At 47.2% G+C, this 17,727-nt stretch overlaps 1 protein-coding gene and 1 pseudogene across 1 annotated transcript in view; both read right to left on the bottom strand.

Moving 5' to 3' along the window:
• CLMP (CXADR like membrane protein) overlaps positions 1-17,727 on the bottom strand; it is a 97,676-nt gene that overhangs the window by 15,269 nt on the left and 64,680 nt on the right. The window contains 1 exon segment of the mRNA XM_053900353.1: positions 8,651-8,808. Coding sequence (XP_053756328.1) covers positions 8,651-8,808 — 158 coding nt within the window.
• On the bottom strand, positions 2,457-3,641 carry LOC128776207 (small EDRK-rich factor 1-like; annotated as a pseudogene).

Genomic DNA, 17,727 nt, shown 5'->3' with positions numbered 1-17,727 from the left:
TTCTTTCCTATTCTTATCCCTTAAAATGTGACCAACCTTGTGTGCCAGGCTACAGCCAGTAATGTGGAGAAGAAAGGCAAAAGAAATATAGATAAAATTAAATTTCCTTACAACTTGCAGCTCATTGGGGCATCTTGGTGGCTCAGTTGGTTAAGCATCCGATTTTGGCTCAGGTCACGATCTCACCGTTCAGGAGTTCGAGCCCCGCGTTGGGCTCTGTGCTGAGAGCCTGGAGACTGCTTCGGATTCTGTTTCTCCCTCTCTCTCTCTCTCTCTCTCTCCTCTCTCTCTCAAAAATAAATAAACATTGGGGCACTTGGGTGGCTCAACCAGTTAAGTGCCCGACTTTGGCTCAGGTCATGATCTCACCGTTTATGAGTTCAAGCCCCACATTGGGCTCTGTGCTGACAGCTCAGAGCCTGGAGCCTGCCTCAGACTCTGTGTCTCCTCTCTCTCTGCCCCTCCCCTGCTCACGCTATGTTTATCTCTCTCAAAAGTAAATATAAAAAGATTTTTTTAATAAATAAAAAAAAAGAGAATCATATTTTTTTAAAAAAAGAAAGGATAGGTTTCTTGGGGGCTAGTGGAAGGAGTGACCATAGAAATGCCAAATCGGGGCGCCTGGGTGGCGCAGTCGGTTAAGCGTCCGACTTCAGCCAGGTCACGATCTCGCGGCCCGTGAGTTCGAGCCCCGCGTCAGGCTCTGGGCTGATGGCTCGGAGCCTGGAGCCTGTTTCCGATTCTGTGTCTCCCTCTCTCTCTGCCCCTCCCCCGTTCATGCTCTGTCTCTCTCTGTCCCAAAAATAAATAAAAAACGTTGAAAAAAAAAAATTTAAAAAAAAAGAAATGCCAAATCGCTGAGACAATAGCAAGAGGAGGAAATAAGTTAGTGACAGGAAAAAACCTGGAAGGCTGAGATCTTATCTCCTAAGACTGAAAGTTGGGGGCTGATGTTTGGAGTAAGATGGGAATGCCTAACAGGTGCTCAATTAATGTCACTTTCTTTCTGACTTCTTCATATTACCTCATAGGTGCATAATCACTACGAGGAAGTTAGTTTGTACTTCCTAGGAAGAATGAAGAGATTCTAAACCTAGAAACCGGTAAAGCGCTGGGTAATTTTTTTTCTTTTCTTTTTATTTATTTTTGAGAGGGGGGTGGGTAGGGAGAGAGTGCAGGAGCTCAAGCACCAGCAGGGGAGGAGCAGGGAGAGACAGAATCCCAGGTGCTGTCAGCGTGGAGCCCGAAGCGGTCTCCAACTCGTGAGATCATGAGCCGAAATTGAGAGTCAGAGGCTTAACCAACTGAGCCAGCCAGACACCCCAAGAGCTGGGTAATTTTTATGAATTTTGGGGTTTTGTGGGCTTTGGGAAGTTGGTGAACCTTTACACATAGCAGGTACATACAACCGAAGCGTAAGTTTCATGAACTAGCTTTTCCAGTCGGTGGTAAAAAAAAAAAAAAAGTCTGCTCACTTAGAATCCACTACAGGGCCTTGATTTTGAAAACCTTAGCCCCAGGGCTGCACCAGGGCACAGTGATTGAGAGTGAGCTGGCTGGAAATTCCACCGGTTTACATTCAAATGGGAGCCCCGCCACTTAGAGCTATGTGATGGGGGTCAGTTAATCAACCTTTCCAAACCTTTAGTTCCTCAATTGTAAAACAGGAATAAGCTACTTCATTGGGCTTTTGTGGCAATGAGAGAATAAGCGCTCACAATTACTTTCATTAGTCTGATTCTGGGTTTACGAAAGCCCCTAAGGTTTCCAAAATTGTCCAGCCCGGTACCCAAACAACATTGGTCATTCCATACATTTGTATATTAAAGCTTCCCTAGCTGAAAGCCTCCATTTGTTTTCCATCACCTGTGTGCCCTATGGACCAAAGCTTAGCCCTCTGAATGTGGCACCTAAGGCCCGTACAGCCACCTCATCTTTGGTCCCTGTCCTCACCTCTCTGAAGAGCCTAGTCCCCAAATTCGATGTCCCTTGATTCTGGAACAACACCCTCAGATGTGTCTTTGTCTCAGATCATGCAGTCTTCTTCTTTTGAAATGCTTCTCTTTTATTTTTGCCTACACGACACCTACAGGCCTCAAGATCAAGCTCAAGGGCCAGCTTCTGTGTATTCTAGCCTTTCCTGGCTCCCTGTGTAGAATCACTGACTTCCTCCAGCAAGCCTCAGCCCTTTGAGCAAATCTCCACCATAGCACTTAGTACATTCAGGTAGGGCTGACTCCTGAGAACTTTTCTCTCCTTTCCCCCAAATCCTGCCCCATTATTATTATTATTATTATTTTAGAAGATTTTATTTTTAAGTAATCTCTACACCCAACATGGGACTTGAACTCACAACCCCAAGATCAAGAGTCACATGCTCTACCGACTAAGCCAGCCAGGAGCGCCCCCTCCCCCCGCCCCGTCCCATTAATTAATGAAAGAAAAAAAGAGGTGGGGAGACAACCAAGGTAAGTAGTTAACATCTTTGGAAAGCAGACATTATACAACTCCATAATAATCTGACTATAATTAAATAACCATGACCTAATATAAGCATTTTACACTCATTTATGACATAGGTTGGGGATCAGTTACAGCCTTGCAGTTTGTCTCCATTTTTTCAGACACACATTTAATCTTAGATACTTGTGTCTCTTTGTTTTGTTGTGTGATTTTTTTTTTTTTTAGTTTAAAATAGTTTTATAAGGATATGTTATAACATACGACTGTTCACGCCACCAAATTTTGATCATAGAGCTTATTTTGTTTGGCAGCAGCGGGCAGGTTTCCAAATAGTCATCATTTTTCTCTGGTCTGCACAGACGTCTTCTCATTAGCTGCCTTCTGCTTTTGTTGCATTATCTCAGAGTCCCTCCGCTTTCCCTGAGAGGTAGTCAAGCTATCCTCTTTTTGATGAGGGAGCCTAAGGCCAGCTGACACCCCCGCAACCCCCTTCCCCCGCCCCAGGTGGGACCTGTGTGACATTCCTCAGGCACTCCAGGCAGCCCAAGAACAAAGGAAAGAGAAAAACCAATGGTTGACTGATAGAGATCACAGTTAGCCAGGATAGGAGTCTCCCATCACTTTACAAAAGTCTTAGTAAATTACAAGAAAAAAGCAATCTTATCAATAGCCTAATCTCCAGAAACCCATAGACTCAGTTTCCCGGAGCCCCAACATCACCCTCCCCTCCATAGTGCCGCGGGGAACAAAGGCAAGAAAAAAAATGGTAAATAAAATTAAGTTTCTTTAGAACCTGCAGCCCACTGACAAATACTTGAGACAGGCAGAGTAAAACATTCCTCCAGAAACTCTCAGTCTTAATGTTAATGCCTCACTGGAGGGAAGATAACTTTAGTTCAACAAGAACAAGGCCTCCGCAGTCCTCTTTAGCATATGAAAGTCGTTTGGGGAACCTCCCTTTGGCCTTTACCTCCCCCGACTCCACGGGTCCTGTCCCCGTGCTTTAATAAAACCACCTTCTCGCCCCAAAGACCTCTCAGGAGTTCTTTCCTGGCCATCGGCACCAGACCACCGCCCACCAGTCCAAAACCACATCATTTTCTTTTTCCCTTGCTAATTTCCTGGGGTTTCTTCATGTTTTTCTGGCGGGCAAGTTCTCGCTAATTTCCGAGGGCCATGCAGACCCCGGACCGAGCCCGGAAGAGAGCTACTGGGGAGAGAGCAGCGGCCTCCCAGCTCGCTCAGCGAGGCTGTCGGTCATGCCCACCCGCAGCTCTTGAAGGCTAAGCCCCCAGGGGCGCCCTCTGCAGGGCAGACACCTCTGCTCCTCCCACAGCCCCGCCCGCCGAGGCCCTGCTTTGTTGTGGTTTTAATTCTAGGAAACCCAGCTGAGGCTGAGTCCTTGTTCCAGGTGTGACGGGAGAACAGTGCGCATACATTTCAATCCTTTTGCAAACAGACCACAAATGAAGTACATGAATTGCAGCTGCTGTGGGGCTGTTTGTCTTCTGACATTCCTGGTGGACCCGTTCCCGGCGCATTTTTGAGAGGAGGAGGACGGTTTGTTAGGACCTGATGGAACAGATGGAGCAGCTCAGCTTTCTAGCAGGGGCTCTGCTGCGCCCGGGCCCCGCGCAGTAATCGTGCAACTGCCTTGAACGGAAATGGACGTAGGCCCCTCTCTGTGGTTTTGATGAGGGTTTTTCCTGTTCGGTATCAAAGAAAAGGGGCAGAGGGAGAAAGGATGTGCCAGAGAGGTCTGGCAGGGGAATGAGAACATCCCTGTCCTAATTTCTTCGTCTGAAAAATAGAGGGGAAAGGTCTCCATTGTGTGTCCATTGTGTGTGTGTGGGGGAGGTGGTCACTCCGACTTTGGAAATGAACTATGTGCCCATCCCTAGAACCAGGAGGAAAGCTCCAGAGTTCTAGCGGCCACGCTACCCACCTGGACTGAAATTCAAATATTCCCCAAACTGCCTACCCACCCCCAAGCGTTTCCGGCACCTCTGAGCATCCTAGAGAAAAGGGGTGGAGCCAATTCGGCTCAGATTGAAACGCAAAGCTAAACTTAGGGTCTAGGTCATTGGCTAGCCTACCTTAGGCACCACCTCCGTTCCAGCCCCTCCCGGATTTTTTTCCCCACCCTCACTCTGATTCCGGACATGGTGCCAAATTTACCCGCTACATTTTTATTATGCCCATCGTGATATTCCAACTACCCATGGCTATAGTTTAAGCCCTTATTGTATAGCTTGAAATTGTTCAACTGACCTTGCTTCCATTCGAGTCTGCTTTAAATCAGTGCGGCGCTGCGCGGGGCCGTAGTGATCATCTGAGATGGATATATGTCCCTTTCACTCCTAAAATCCTTCCAGAAATTCCATGACATCATAGAAAAGGATCTGAGCTCCCTAGCATGGTACACAAGACCTTTTTCACGTTCTGGTCCTGCAACCTCTGCGTGCTTACGTTTTGAGCTCCGCCTGTGCTAGCTGCTTACTTTACCATTTCCCACAATATTGCAGCCTTTGCGTCTGTGCTCTTGGGAGATCCTCAGGGCAGTGCCTTCTATCAACAGTCAGATCAGCTGTGACTTCTTATAGGGAGCTGCCCTTGGCCTTTCCCCCTCCTCCAACTAATTGTGGCCAGTGGCTCCTCCTTTATGTACATCTAGAACGCTCTGCTTCTATCATGATCTATGTCAAATTGTCTCTTTACACATTTATCTCTTCAACCACCTCCTTCATGACAGAGTATGTGTATAGTGGGAACCCAGGGTTTATTCAATTTAACCTAAATTGCTTTTTGAACTTTTAGAACGTTCAACAGTGCCAGGCTTGTTCCAGCATTAATTAGGGCCTTGGCATAATTCGCTCTGTCTGGAACAATTTTCTTCCCACATTCTCCTGATTTCCCACATAGCATGTATTATAACTTCAAATTATTTATGAAGGGAACATAGCTAGCAGTTAACAGCCCAGGTACTGACATCACAGTGCCTCATTTCAAACTGCAAGATGGGTGAACTTCTGCATTTTTCTCACTGTGTGTGTGTAGGTGCACATGCTGTATGTTGTTCCTTTCTTTTTTGCAAAATAGGACTAGTCATCCTGGTTTCGAGGATTAAGTTAAATGAGATCATATGTGCTAAACAGACTTGAACCTGGCAAGTAGCTAATAGTGCTCTCTGCTTAAAAAATTTTTTTTTGTTTGTTTTAAATTATGGAATGGCTGCATTGTAAGCCCCATGAAGGCAGGGACTTGGACATCTTCTTCAGTATTGTAACCTAGTGTCTACCATGGCATACGGTAGGTGCTAAATAAATCCATGTAATCTGAATGACTGAATAAATGATTGATTCTTACTTTGGACTATGATAGGAAAAGACAGGATTCAGTAGGCAGAGAGGGAAAGGATAGGACCTGAGGTCCCTGGGGGGCTGGGGGCGGTTGGGGTGGGGAAGCACATATTTTGGAACACGGCTGTGAGTGTCTGACCACAGCAAACTCCCCTGGGCCTAAAGTTCCTCTTCAGACTATAACTGACACCAGGGCGCCTGGGTGGCCCAGTCGGTTAAGCGCCCGACTTTGGTTCAGGTCATGATCTCGCGGTGTGTGAGTTCAAGCCCCGCGTCGGGCTCTGTGCTGACAGCTCAGAGCCTGGAACCTGCTTCCAATTCTGTGTCTCCCTCTCTCTCTGTTCTTCCCCTGCTCACGCTCTGTCTCTCTCCCAGAAATAAATAAACATTAAAAAATTAAAAAATTTAAAAAAAAAAGAACGTCAGAGACACCACCCACCCCCCTCAGGATTCCCTCAGGAATTTGATAAAAGATCTAACTAAAATAAGTAGTCATGAAACATATGACCCACAAGGAATGATATGGCCATAGACCACCCCTCATACAGTGCAGTGGTGGCCATCGGGAATGGACAACCCAGCACCTAGAGCTTATTGAGCCAGTAAGGGTGTGACCTGAGAGGGAACGAGTGGCAACCAGCACCCTACAAAACAAGGACCCTTGTCTATGGTCGCAGGCATTCACACTTTGAAATGCCCCCTCTCTGGAAAGAGAGCTTCCATACTATTCTTACTCTCTGATTTTCCAGTCTAATAAACTTCTGCCTGCTGCTCATTCTGCCTCCACCTCTTCATTCTTCCAAGTGGTGAGACAATGAATCCCAGATATTGAGGGAAAAAATCCTGCGACAGGAGTATGAATTGAAGACAAGTAGGGAACTGTCCCTGCTTAAAACGTCTCTAAAAGCCCTGCTTGAATCAACAATTAACTTCTAAGCCTTATATTCACTTGGCTACATAAACATGCAACCTTTCTTTTTCTTTAAATGAAAACTCGTGGCTAAAAAGTTAGATGAGCGGAGTTTTTTATTTTTTTAATTTTTATTAGCAGACATGGCTCTTATTTGCTTCATGCAGAACTGAGACTATCATGTCTATGATTGACTAAGACCCTGTTGGAATCAATATGCTCAGGTTAAGGTGACCTTGCTCTCCAGAGAACAGAGAGACTCAGGACGATGTACTATGAGAACAAAATGACAAAGTGATGTAGGAGCTAAAATCCAACAGTTACCTTGGATTTTTTTTTTTTTTTTTTTTTTTTTTTAGTGAAAATCTTAGCTTTGGGGCACCTGGGTGGCTCAGTCAGTTGAGCATCAAACTCTTGATTTCAGCTCAGATTATGATCCCAGGGTCACGGAATCGAGCCCCGTTGTGGGACTCTGCTGAGTGCTCCCTCTGCCCTTCTCCCCTGCTTGCAGGCTCTCTCTCTCTTAAAAAAAAAAATAAAAAAAAAAAAATTTCTTTAAGAGTGCCTGGGTGGCTCAGTAGGTTAAGGGTCCGGCTGCTTATGCTCAGGTCATGATCTCATGGCTCCTGTGTTTGAGCCCAGGGTCGGGCTCCGTGCTGACAGCTCAGAGCCTGGAGCCTGCTTCGGATTCTATGTCTCCCTCTCTGCCCCTCCCCTGCTCTCACGTGTGTGTGTGTGTGTGTGTGTGTGTGAGTGCGCACGTGCACTCTCTCTCAAAAATAAATATTAAAAAATTTATAAAAAATAATAAAAACCTTAGCTTCCCCCAGCACAAACCATGGTATGAAATCAGCGGTATAGACAGAGGAGAAGAAAGGACACCTTTCACTTTTTAGTAGGGCAAGAGGTAAATTTCTGAAAAGGACAAAAAGTCTAAAAAGTCAGCTTCCCTGGTATTTTGTGTGATGTTTTTAAATCACAAAACTTTCGACCAACAGATTTTTATTTATTTATTTATTCTAGATTTCGTTTTTTAAGCAATCTTTACACCCAATGCGGGGCTCAATGTCACAACCCCGAGATCAAGAGTTGCACACTTCACCAATGGAGCCAGCCCAGGTGGCCCTCAACCCAAAGAATTTTTAAAAGTCAGTGGGTAAATGGAATAGGAAGAGTTACGCTAGAAAAGCCAGGTGGAGGAAAGGTACAGAGGCTGAATGCAGCCAAGTCAGACAGGATAATACAGTAGCTAACTTAGTTCTCGCTCGGTAGAGACCAGCCCAGCGGATCATTGGGAGCAAAGCACTCACTACAAGCTCTGTTGACACTGCCCCAAAAGCACAGAAACACCAACGGACCTCCCATCCTGAGCACCGAAGACCCAGGGTCAGTTCCTTCATTCTTCCGACTCCAGAACCCATATCAATTCTTCTGCTGGCCAATTATTGAAGCGTTAACATTTTCAGTCCCGTCCTGCATCGTATGTGGTTTGTCGTATTATATACAATCTCCGAGCTTGCGAGTCATGGCTTTGTGCAAAACTTAAATGTAGGCAGGTGGTAATGGTTTCAGAGGATGGGGAGGAGCAGGCTTCCTAGTGTAGATTTGGGGTTCTGGCCACTTGGCTAGGGAGTCAAGCTACCGTATCTTAGCTCCCTTCTTAGGAAAGACACTAATACTGCAGATTCCCTCCTCGGGCAAATGATAGGTGGCTTCCTAGGAGTGTTTGCTTGCCCAAAGAGCACAGACTCTCTTAAGACCCAAATACCTTTTCTTATTTATAATGTTTGTATCTGGAGTCTTTCAACTATAAGCCAGATGGAAGAAACAGAAAACTGGAGGACTGAGGGAAGGCGACTGTAGGAGGGTGGGGAGGGGAGCCGGGGGAGGCGAGGGGTCTGGCCAGTTGCACACTCACCACTTTTTGGTTCCCTTCGTTGTCGGTGAGCAGCCATTCGATATCCAGCGTGTCTTTTTCCGGAAGCCCCAGTTGATGGTGACAGGGCAAGGTGACCCTTTCCTCTGCCACTCTCTTGATCTCAGTGTGAGTCCCCAAGGTTCCAGCATAGTAGGACACTGGAAAAGAAGAGCCTCTAGTGAGTAATGCAGAAACTGGGTAGCAACGTATAGGAAGCAAATATTACAAATAATAATTATTGGATGTTCCTGCAGGCAAGGGGCAAATCAAGGTGTCCGAAGAACCCTAGACCAGAAGCACCGGAAATCCTGGAATCGGACAGTGGTTCCTCCATTAACTGAATTCACTGTATCTTCCATGGCCCCCCAGATTACACTCTTACCTACCTTATTGGTTTTTTATGAGTGACGAAATGACTCAGGTCAACAACTGTGTGATCTGAACCTTCTCTCCCTTACCAGCAGAGGCTTCCTTAAGAACAGAGACCGAAGGAGAAAGGCAGGGGTTGGCATCCTCCCCAGAACAGGCTCTAGGTACCACTTTCCCTCCTTGAGCCATCTTAGAGACAGGCGATCCCCCCACAGACCTACAGGGAGTGCAGGATGCCTCAGAGAATAAGTGGGCTCTTATAGGCAGTTACTACTTCCTTTAGGGACACGCATTCTCTTAACCCCAACTTCTGTCTTCCATTCTTTATAGTTTCACACCACATGGCTTCAAAATGTAGAGGCAACCCTTCCTATCCAAAGTGAAATTCCAAGTTCCCACATTTGGATCCCGTCCCTCCACCCATCCGGTATCCCTTTGGCCACCGGGATTTCGGTTCCATTTTTGACTTTCTTTACCTCTAATTTTCACCTTTTTAAAAATATTTTTTAAGTGTTTATTTATTTTTAAGAGAGACAGAACGTGAGCGGGGAAGGGGCAGAGAGAGAGGGAGACACAGAATCCAAAGCAGGCTCCAGGCTCTGAGCTGTCAGCCCAGAGTCCGATGCGGGGCTTGAACTCATGAGCTGTGAGATTATGACCTGAGCCGAGGTTGGACGCCTAACCGACCGAGCCACCCAGGCGCCCCTAATTTTCATCTTGTTCCAGGAACGGTATTCCATCAGCAACTCTGGGTTCCAAAGCTCACCTTCTCTCCTTCCTATTAATCTCAGACATTGTTGGCCATTAAATCCACAGAATTAAAGAACTTCCCCTGGACTCTAGGTGTGATGTGTCTGGCGTTAAGGTGGGCTGTAAGGTCCTCCTTTGTCTCCTTACACAGTGACCAAGAAGCTCAGCGTGAAAATGGTCTCTTTCTCTTTCTAGTCACTTACAATGTCCCCGTGCCTCATTCACAATGTAACAGAATCATACAACCTCTGAGTTGCAATAGCCCCCAGCGTCAGGGTTTCTACGAAGTCCCCTTTCCCGGGGAGAACTCACTCTGCCAGTTCAGAGAGTTTTAAGCACTAAGCATCAAGGATCATGACTTAACGGAAGCACGTAAGCTACCTTTTTTATTCTGTGTTCATTTCCCAAGATAGATTAGCAGTAACTCTGTGGGAAGGAAAAGAGCCTGAAAGAAGGAAGAAGGGGGCAGGAGAGACTGTAGTTCCCTCTCCGGGGAGGCAGACTGGTTTGAGGTGGCGGGGCGGGACCCCCAGAGGCATCCACCCTGGAGAAGCAGCAGGTGGATTCCCAAGCTCGGAGGCAAAGAAAGGAGACCACAGAAACCCATTGGGCCTAAGAAGGGGCCTTCAGAACCAACGGGATAAGCCCCTTCCGGAGTCTTACTGACGCTCCCAGTAAGGTTTCTGTTCTTTCTGTTTAGAACTTAAACCGCGTTGAGGGTGGCCGCGGTTTTGTGAGCCCTTTGTGTGCCTTGGCTGAACGCTGAGCGCTCAACCCCATGAAGAAAGCGTTGTTATCCGCCTCTAGGGATGAAACAGGAAGAGGAGCTCAGCACTTTGCTCAAGGTCACGCCGCTAAAGGTGCCAGATCGGGGGCTCAACCCCAGATCTGTCTCGCGGCAAAGCTCATGCCCTGACGGCCATTCTGTGCCGCGTCCGCCCTGTGTCGTATGCGGCTTCCCGGACACCCGGTTCTCCCATTAGCCTCTAGGCTCCTTGAGGTTAGGTACCATCCACCGCTACGTTCTCAATGCACTCGGCTCAGGGTCTCTCACATCGCAGGTGCTCACTAAATAGTTGTTGGACTGACTCAGATTTAACCTGTGTACTCCTTTCACCCTGAGCGAACTGAGGCCCAGGGATAAAGGAGTCGCCCTGAGGTCCTACAAATCACTTAAAGGCAGAAATAGCCCATACAAAACCCATCCTCCCCCTGTCCCGGGAAAGCACACTTCCTATAGAGCAGCAGGGAGATTAGCCCAAAAAGGAGTTCCGCCTTCTCCCCCTGCTCACTTTCCCCTGAACACAACAGTGATCGAATGAAACCAGCATCCCACACCCCTGGCAAAGCTAGAGAACCCAGCACCGATCTGGTGCATACAGTAGGCACTCTACGTTAAATACAGGCCAAGAAACAACCAGGCAAGTTGCCGATTGGAGCCACTAGAGGGACTCAAAGGCTCAGATTTGGTTGCTGTCCCCAAAGGAAAGGAACAAAGCGGAGGGTGGTGTACTTTACCAGAGTGCCAAGTTCTATTTATACCATATCCAGAATTAAATACAGCAGGGCAGGGAGGGGGCCAGCCAGCGGATACAAATGACTCCACCAAGGCAGGGAATCTCAGACTTCAGGGGTTCGCTGGGATCCCTGCAAATTTCCCAAATTGCTCCTTCTGTGCTCCCCCCCCCACCCCTCCCCTGTGGCCGATGGCCTGAACACACAGGTGCCTGGGCTCTATTTATAATTCTCAGGCTTGGCAGTGTGTAAGGGGACGGCCAAGCATGTGTCTGTCCACTGCCTGGTGGGTGAGTGGGAAAAGCCAGCCGTGGGCTCCCGGGCATCGAAGATTTCATCTTTATCGAGAAAGACTGTAGGAGGGGCGCCTGGGTGGCTCAGTCGGTTAAGCGTCCGACTTCGGCTCAGGTCATGATCTCACGGTCCGTGGGTTCGAGCCCCGCGTCGGGCTCTGTGCTGACGGCTCAGAGCCTGGAGCCTGTTTCGGATTCTGTGTCTCCCTCTCTCTCTCTCTCTCTGTCCCTCCCCTGCTCACACTTTGTGTGTGTGTGTGTGTGTCTCTCTTTCAAAAATAAACATTAAGAAAAAATTATAAGTCTTAAAAAAAAAAAAAAAGAAAGACCTTAAGAGATCATCAAAACTTAACTTAGGAGGAAACCACAACCCAGAGAATTGAAATGTCAAGTCACAGAGTTAGCGGCAGAACTGGTAGTAGGAAGATACAGCTGATCTGGAACAAAGCAGGGTTAGGGACACCGGTGCCCCTCGCAGACCAAAATCCACGTATAACTTTTGCCTCCCCCAAAACTTAACCGCTAGCCGCCTACCCTTGACGGAAATCTTTACCGACAACACAATCATTTAACACATAGTCTACATGTTATGCGTATTATACGCTATATTCTTGCAATAAAGTCAGCTGGGGAAAAAGAAAACACTAAGAAAATCACAGAGAAAACACTTGCACACTACTGCACTGTCAGAAATCCACATATAAGTGGATCCACACGATTCAAACCGGTGTTGTTCAAGGGTCAACGGAAGTCTCCACTGGGTGTCTGGGACACTCGTGGTATTGGTGGCGGGGAGGTGCTGGAAGGTAGCAGGGGTGCAAATCCTCTCTGTGTGCCCGTGCAAGAGGCAGTCATGGAAGCCTTGGGCTCTCCCTGAGGGAAGGCTTCTGCGTGCAACTCAGGCACTTACCACAGGACCTTTGGGAGCCTGAGCTTGGGAGAATTAGCCTCTCTGAACCTCAGTGTTCTCATCTGCAAAATGGGAATTAACCAAGACACTGGAGGTAAGGCACCCAGCAGTGTGATGGCACATGGGAGTCTCCCCCCCCCAAAACGTCAGTTCCCTTCCCCTACTTTCCTCTACTAGAAGGAGGATTTTTGTTTTCTCTTTGTTTTTAATGTTTATTTATTTTTGAGAGAGAGGGCACAAGCGGGAGAGGGGTAGAGAGACAGAGAGGGAGACAGAGAATCCAAAGCAGGCTCCAGGGTCTGAGCTTTCAGTGCAGGGCCCGATGTGGGGCTAGAACTCGTGAACTGTGAGACCCTGACCTGAGCCGAAGTCAGACGCTTAACTGACTGAGCCACCCAGGTCCTCCAGGATTTCTGTTTTATCTTTTCCTCAGATGATGGCTGCCCACCTTTGGCTAAGATGAGTTTAAGGTTTTATTCTCTAACGGGCATTTATATTTACTAAAGATTCTCTTTAAAAAAATTTTTTTTTAATTTTATTTATTTATGAGAGATAGAGACAGCACGAGTGGGCAAGGGGCAGAGAGCAAGGGAGACACAGAATCCGAAGCAGGCTCCAGGCTCTGAACTGTTAGCACAGAGCCCGACGTGGGGCTCGAACTCACAAACCATGAGATCACGACCTGAGCTGAAGTCGGATACTTAACCGACTGAGCCACCCAGGCGCCCCCTAAAGATTCTCTTGAACCTCCTTTAAAGAGATGGGGCAGGGGTAACGTTTGGTTTTCCAGCATAAATACTTTTATATAACTGAGGGACATAAGATATCTGTTTCGAAGGTGAATCCGCTGAGGAGATAATAGTAAATTTTAAAAAGGAGGTTTCTAGGGGCGCCTGGGTGGCTCAGTTGGTTAAGCGTCTGACTTCGGCTCAGGTCACTATCTCGCGGTCTGTGGGTTCGAGCCCCGCGTCGGGCTCTGTGCTGACTGCTCAGAGCCTGGAGCCTGTTTCAGATTCTGTGTCTCCCTCTCTCCCTGACCCTCCCCCGTTAATGCTCTGTCTCTCTCTGTCTCAAAAAAAAAATAAATAAACGTTAAAAAAAATTAATAAAAAAAAATAAATAAAAAGGAGGTTTCTATAACCAGTTGACTGTTCCATTCACACGAAAACAGACGGAATCTGAGCCTTTAACCACTTTTATGCTCAGAGAGCCAGCATCGTTTCTGCTGTCAGGTAGACAGATGTCTTGGACGATCCATTCAAGCAGGTTCATGCAGTCCAACCACACGAAGCCTATATTCCTCACACGCTTGTGTCCCATCACATGTGGAGGCCGTATTTCTGGATCAAACCAATGACATACAGTCAATTCTGTCAGCTTGGGCAGACGCGGCAAGAGCAAGAACTTGGCGAACTTTCTCGAAGGGCTCCTCTAGCACTGCTCGTACCCATCTTGCTCTCGCGGATTCAAGGAGGCAAAAGACCAGGAGAGCTTTTCACAGCAACCAGGATGCTGCATTTAAAATATCTACTTCTCTCTTATTTCCCTAACGGAGAATTCTTCAGTTTCTCAAGTACTCCCTGATGCCCACGGGGTGCAAGGTGCCCTAGGACCTCATGGTTAAGTCTGCACGCTCACTCCCCGCCAAGGATGGGCCCTCCAGCACTTGTCGTCGACACAGGCACCCAAGGCTCCCTGGTGCCTCCACCTAGGAGAGGCCACAGTGATTGGTGCACAGGTCAACGATAGATAGGTGCTTTTTTTTGGTAAGACTTGAGCTATTTACCAGGCTGTGTAGACACGCAGTTTGCAAGTAACAAAGTTAGAGAGCGGCACTTAGAGTCACTCCCTGATGTCGGGTACAGGAGCTGTGACCTCACCCCGTTCCATGTACAGTGGGGCCCCCACCAATGGGCTTCTGGGGTGGGTAACGCCTCCTTCCACTAGGGATCGTATTTTTCTCAATGGGCCTGTTCGCTTACCTGAACGGGAAGAGAATTTTCTTGTGTTTCCCTTCATATGTTCCAGAAAGCCTCATGAGAATCAAAATCATCAAATGTCCGTCAGGAAAATAAAAAGGACTTGGGATATTTTTAAATCAACTTCTCTTGTGTTATAGATCCAGAAACCGAGGCTCAGAGAGAAGTGACTCACCCAAAGGCCTCCTGATTTCTAGACTAATGACATACATACAATTCTGTGTGTGTGTGTGTGTGTGTGTGTGTGTGTTTGCAGGCATGCGCCTTCCTGGCTGTTTCTGGAACACTATGTACAATTCAAGAGACCGCATGATGTAATAGAAAGAGCATAAACTTTGGAGTCAGATCAACAGGGACTTAAACAGTACCCATAAGTCCAATTAATTTCCTGACCACTCCACGTCATTTTTCCTCCCTGCGAAACGAGAAGAAAAACATCAACCCGGAAAGACTGTTGTAGGATTATATATGATGTACGTAAAGTGCCTAGCACAGATACACGGTGTAGAGTAACCAGTCACACATGGTAATTATTATTATTCATAATTCTACAACTGTACTTCAAAAGGCAAGAAAAACCAGAAGAACATGCTGAGGAGATAAAGCAGGATGGTGAGGAGTTTGGAAGTCATTTTGCTGGATAACTGTTAGTATTTGGCCGTATTTGCTTTGTCTCTCTCTCTCTATATGTGTATTTTTTGCTGCACTGGTTGAAAGTAAGTCGCAGATAGCAGAACATTTAACCTCTAAATGTTTCAGCAAGCACCTCTGAAAACTAAGGGCATTCTCGGGGCGCCTAGGTGGCTCAGTTGGTTAAGCGTCCGGCTCTTGATTTCGGCTCGGGTCGTGATCTCATGGTTTGTGAGTTCAAGCCCCGAGTCAGGTGCTGCACTGCCATCATGGAGCCTGCTTGGGATTCTCTCTCTCTCTCTGCCCCTCCCCAGCTTGCACACACACTCACTCTCTAAATAAACACACACAAAAAAAAAAAACCAACGAAGGGCATTCTTCTACACAGCAATAATATCACACCTAAGAAAGTTAATAATACTATATGGAAGCTCATTTATTTTTTTTTAAGGTTTTTTATTTTTAAGTAATCTCTTCTACACCCAACATGGGGCTCAAACTTACAACCCCACGATGAAGTCACGTGCTCTACTGATTGTGCCAGCCAGGCGCCCCTGGAAGATCGTTTCTGACAAGAGTGGGTGAAGGAGGCTCTGGTGATAAGTGGGATTGAGATAGTTCTGGAAAGACAGACATGCTTCTCCTGCGCAGCCCGGAGGTGGTGTAGGGGCAACTTGAACAGAATGCAGCATGGTCTTCTCCTGTCCCCTCCTTCAAGCTCCCTCACTGACAACTAGAGAAGTCTCTCTTCTATATATTTTGCCTTCCCAACCTACTCCCAGTTCCACCCCAGAATCTCTTGGGCCATTTCCCTTTATGAGGTCTTCGGAAAAGGAAAACCACATTCACTGTGACCTACTAAGCAACTGATATGCTCTCATGTCTTCTCAAACACAAACATATATTTGATATTTAGAGAAAGCCTACAGCCAACTCAGTGAGGCTTGTGGGTCATCAGTGGAATTTCAGGCATCTGAAAGTGCGGGTGACTTCTTACTTGTGTCCCCCCAGAGGCGACTGTTTGTTCTTGAAGTCCCTAAAATTCGTGGTGTGCGTGTGCAAGGACCCAGGTGGCAGCCTGAGAGGTGGCTCGGGTCAGGGGGCCAGATATTGAACTTCCTCCCCCTCTCCCGTCTGTGGGTTGGTTTGGGGGATGAAAAGAGAGAAAGGGAGAAGGAAGAGGAAGGAAGAGGGAACAGGAAGATGGAGTGGGGGAGGGGTGAGTGAAGAAGGAGCCTAAGAGCCTGAGCTAGTGGGGGAAGGTCAGAGGAAGAGGGGAACGGAGAGCCTCACACTACAGAAGGCAATTGAAGACATCTTCAGACTAAACACAGATGGATTAAAAGTGATCGCCTCCCTTGGGGCGCCTGGGTGGCTCAGTCGGTTGAGCGTCCGACTCTTGATTTCAGCTCGGGTCATGATCCCAGGGTTGTGGGATCCAGCCCCACACTGGGCTCCACACTGAGTGTAAAGCCTGCTTAAGATTTTCTCTCTCTCCCTCTGCCCCTCTCCCCTGCTCATGTGCTTTCTCTCTCTCTAAAATAAAATAAAATAAAATAAAATAAAATAAAATAAAATAAAATGATAATTATCTTGGGGCACCTGGGTGGCTCAGTCGGTTAAGCGTCTGGCTCTTGGTTTTGGCTCAGGTCATGATCTCATGGCCGTGAGCCTGCTTGAGACTCTCTCTCTCTCTCTCTCTCTCTCTCTCTCGTGCGTGTGCGTGCTCGGCACCCGCTCCCCTGCTCCGCTCTCTCTCTCTCAAATAATAAATTTAAAAAAGATATATAATTATCTTGCTAGCTGGGATCCTGAGCCAAAAGTGAGATGACATTTAATAGAGACAAATGTTAGAAGTTACAGCTAGACGCAAGCCCAGAGCAGGAAGGCCAGGGGACCTGGGCGGCTACAAGATTTATAGTGACCACCAGTGTGATATGGCTGCGGAGAAAACTGACAAGAGTCTGGGCTGCATTAACAGAGGTCTGAGGTCCCAAATATGGGGTGGCACACTTCCATCGTATTCGATGCTAGCCAGAGGAGGGGGTCTGAAAAACATATCCAGTGAGTAAGGGTTGACACAATTATAGGGGAAAACTTAGGAAGATGGGAGGCTAAGGGACCGCGTAGTACCTACCTTCCAACATTTAAAAGGCTGCAAAACAAGTATTGTTACTTGTCGGGTGTTCTTCTAGAAGGTAGGATTGGGTCCAGATGGCATAATAGCTTGGACCATAAAATGATAGACTGGGAGATCTCCAACACCTCTTTCCAGTTCTCAAATGATATGGTTTTCTTACAAAAGACTTATTCCATTTCAGCTTCCTATGTTGACAGACTTTCTAACAGTCCTGTCTGACAGGAGAATGAGCTGTATCATTTGTTTGTTTGTTTGTTTACTTATGTGTGTTTATTTATTTTTGAGAGACAGAGAGAACAAGTGGGGGAGGGGCAGAGAGAGAGAGAGACAGAGAGAGAGAGAATTCCAAGCAGGCTCTGCACTGTCAGCACAGAGCCAGATGCAGGGCTCAAACTCACTAACCGTGAGATCGCGACCTGAGCCAAAACCAAGAGTCAGACGATTCACCAACTGAGCCCCCCAGGCACCCCCCTTATTTCGTGGATTTTCCA

Source organism: Panthera pardus, unplaced genomic scaffold (genome assembly GCF_024362965.1).
Source record: "Panthera pardus isolate Hobbes unplaced genomic scaffold, ASM2436296v1 HiC_scaffold_12, whole genome shotgun sequence".
NCBI classification, from domain to species: Eukaryota; Metazoa; Chordata; class Mammalia; order Carnivora; family Felidae; genus Panthera; species Panthera pardus.
This window is presented reverse-complemented; position numbering and strand designations above follow the sequence as displayed.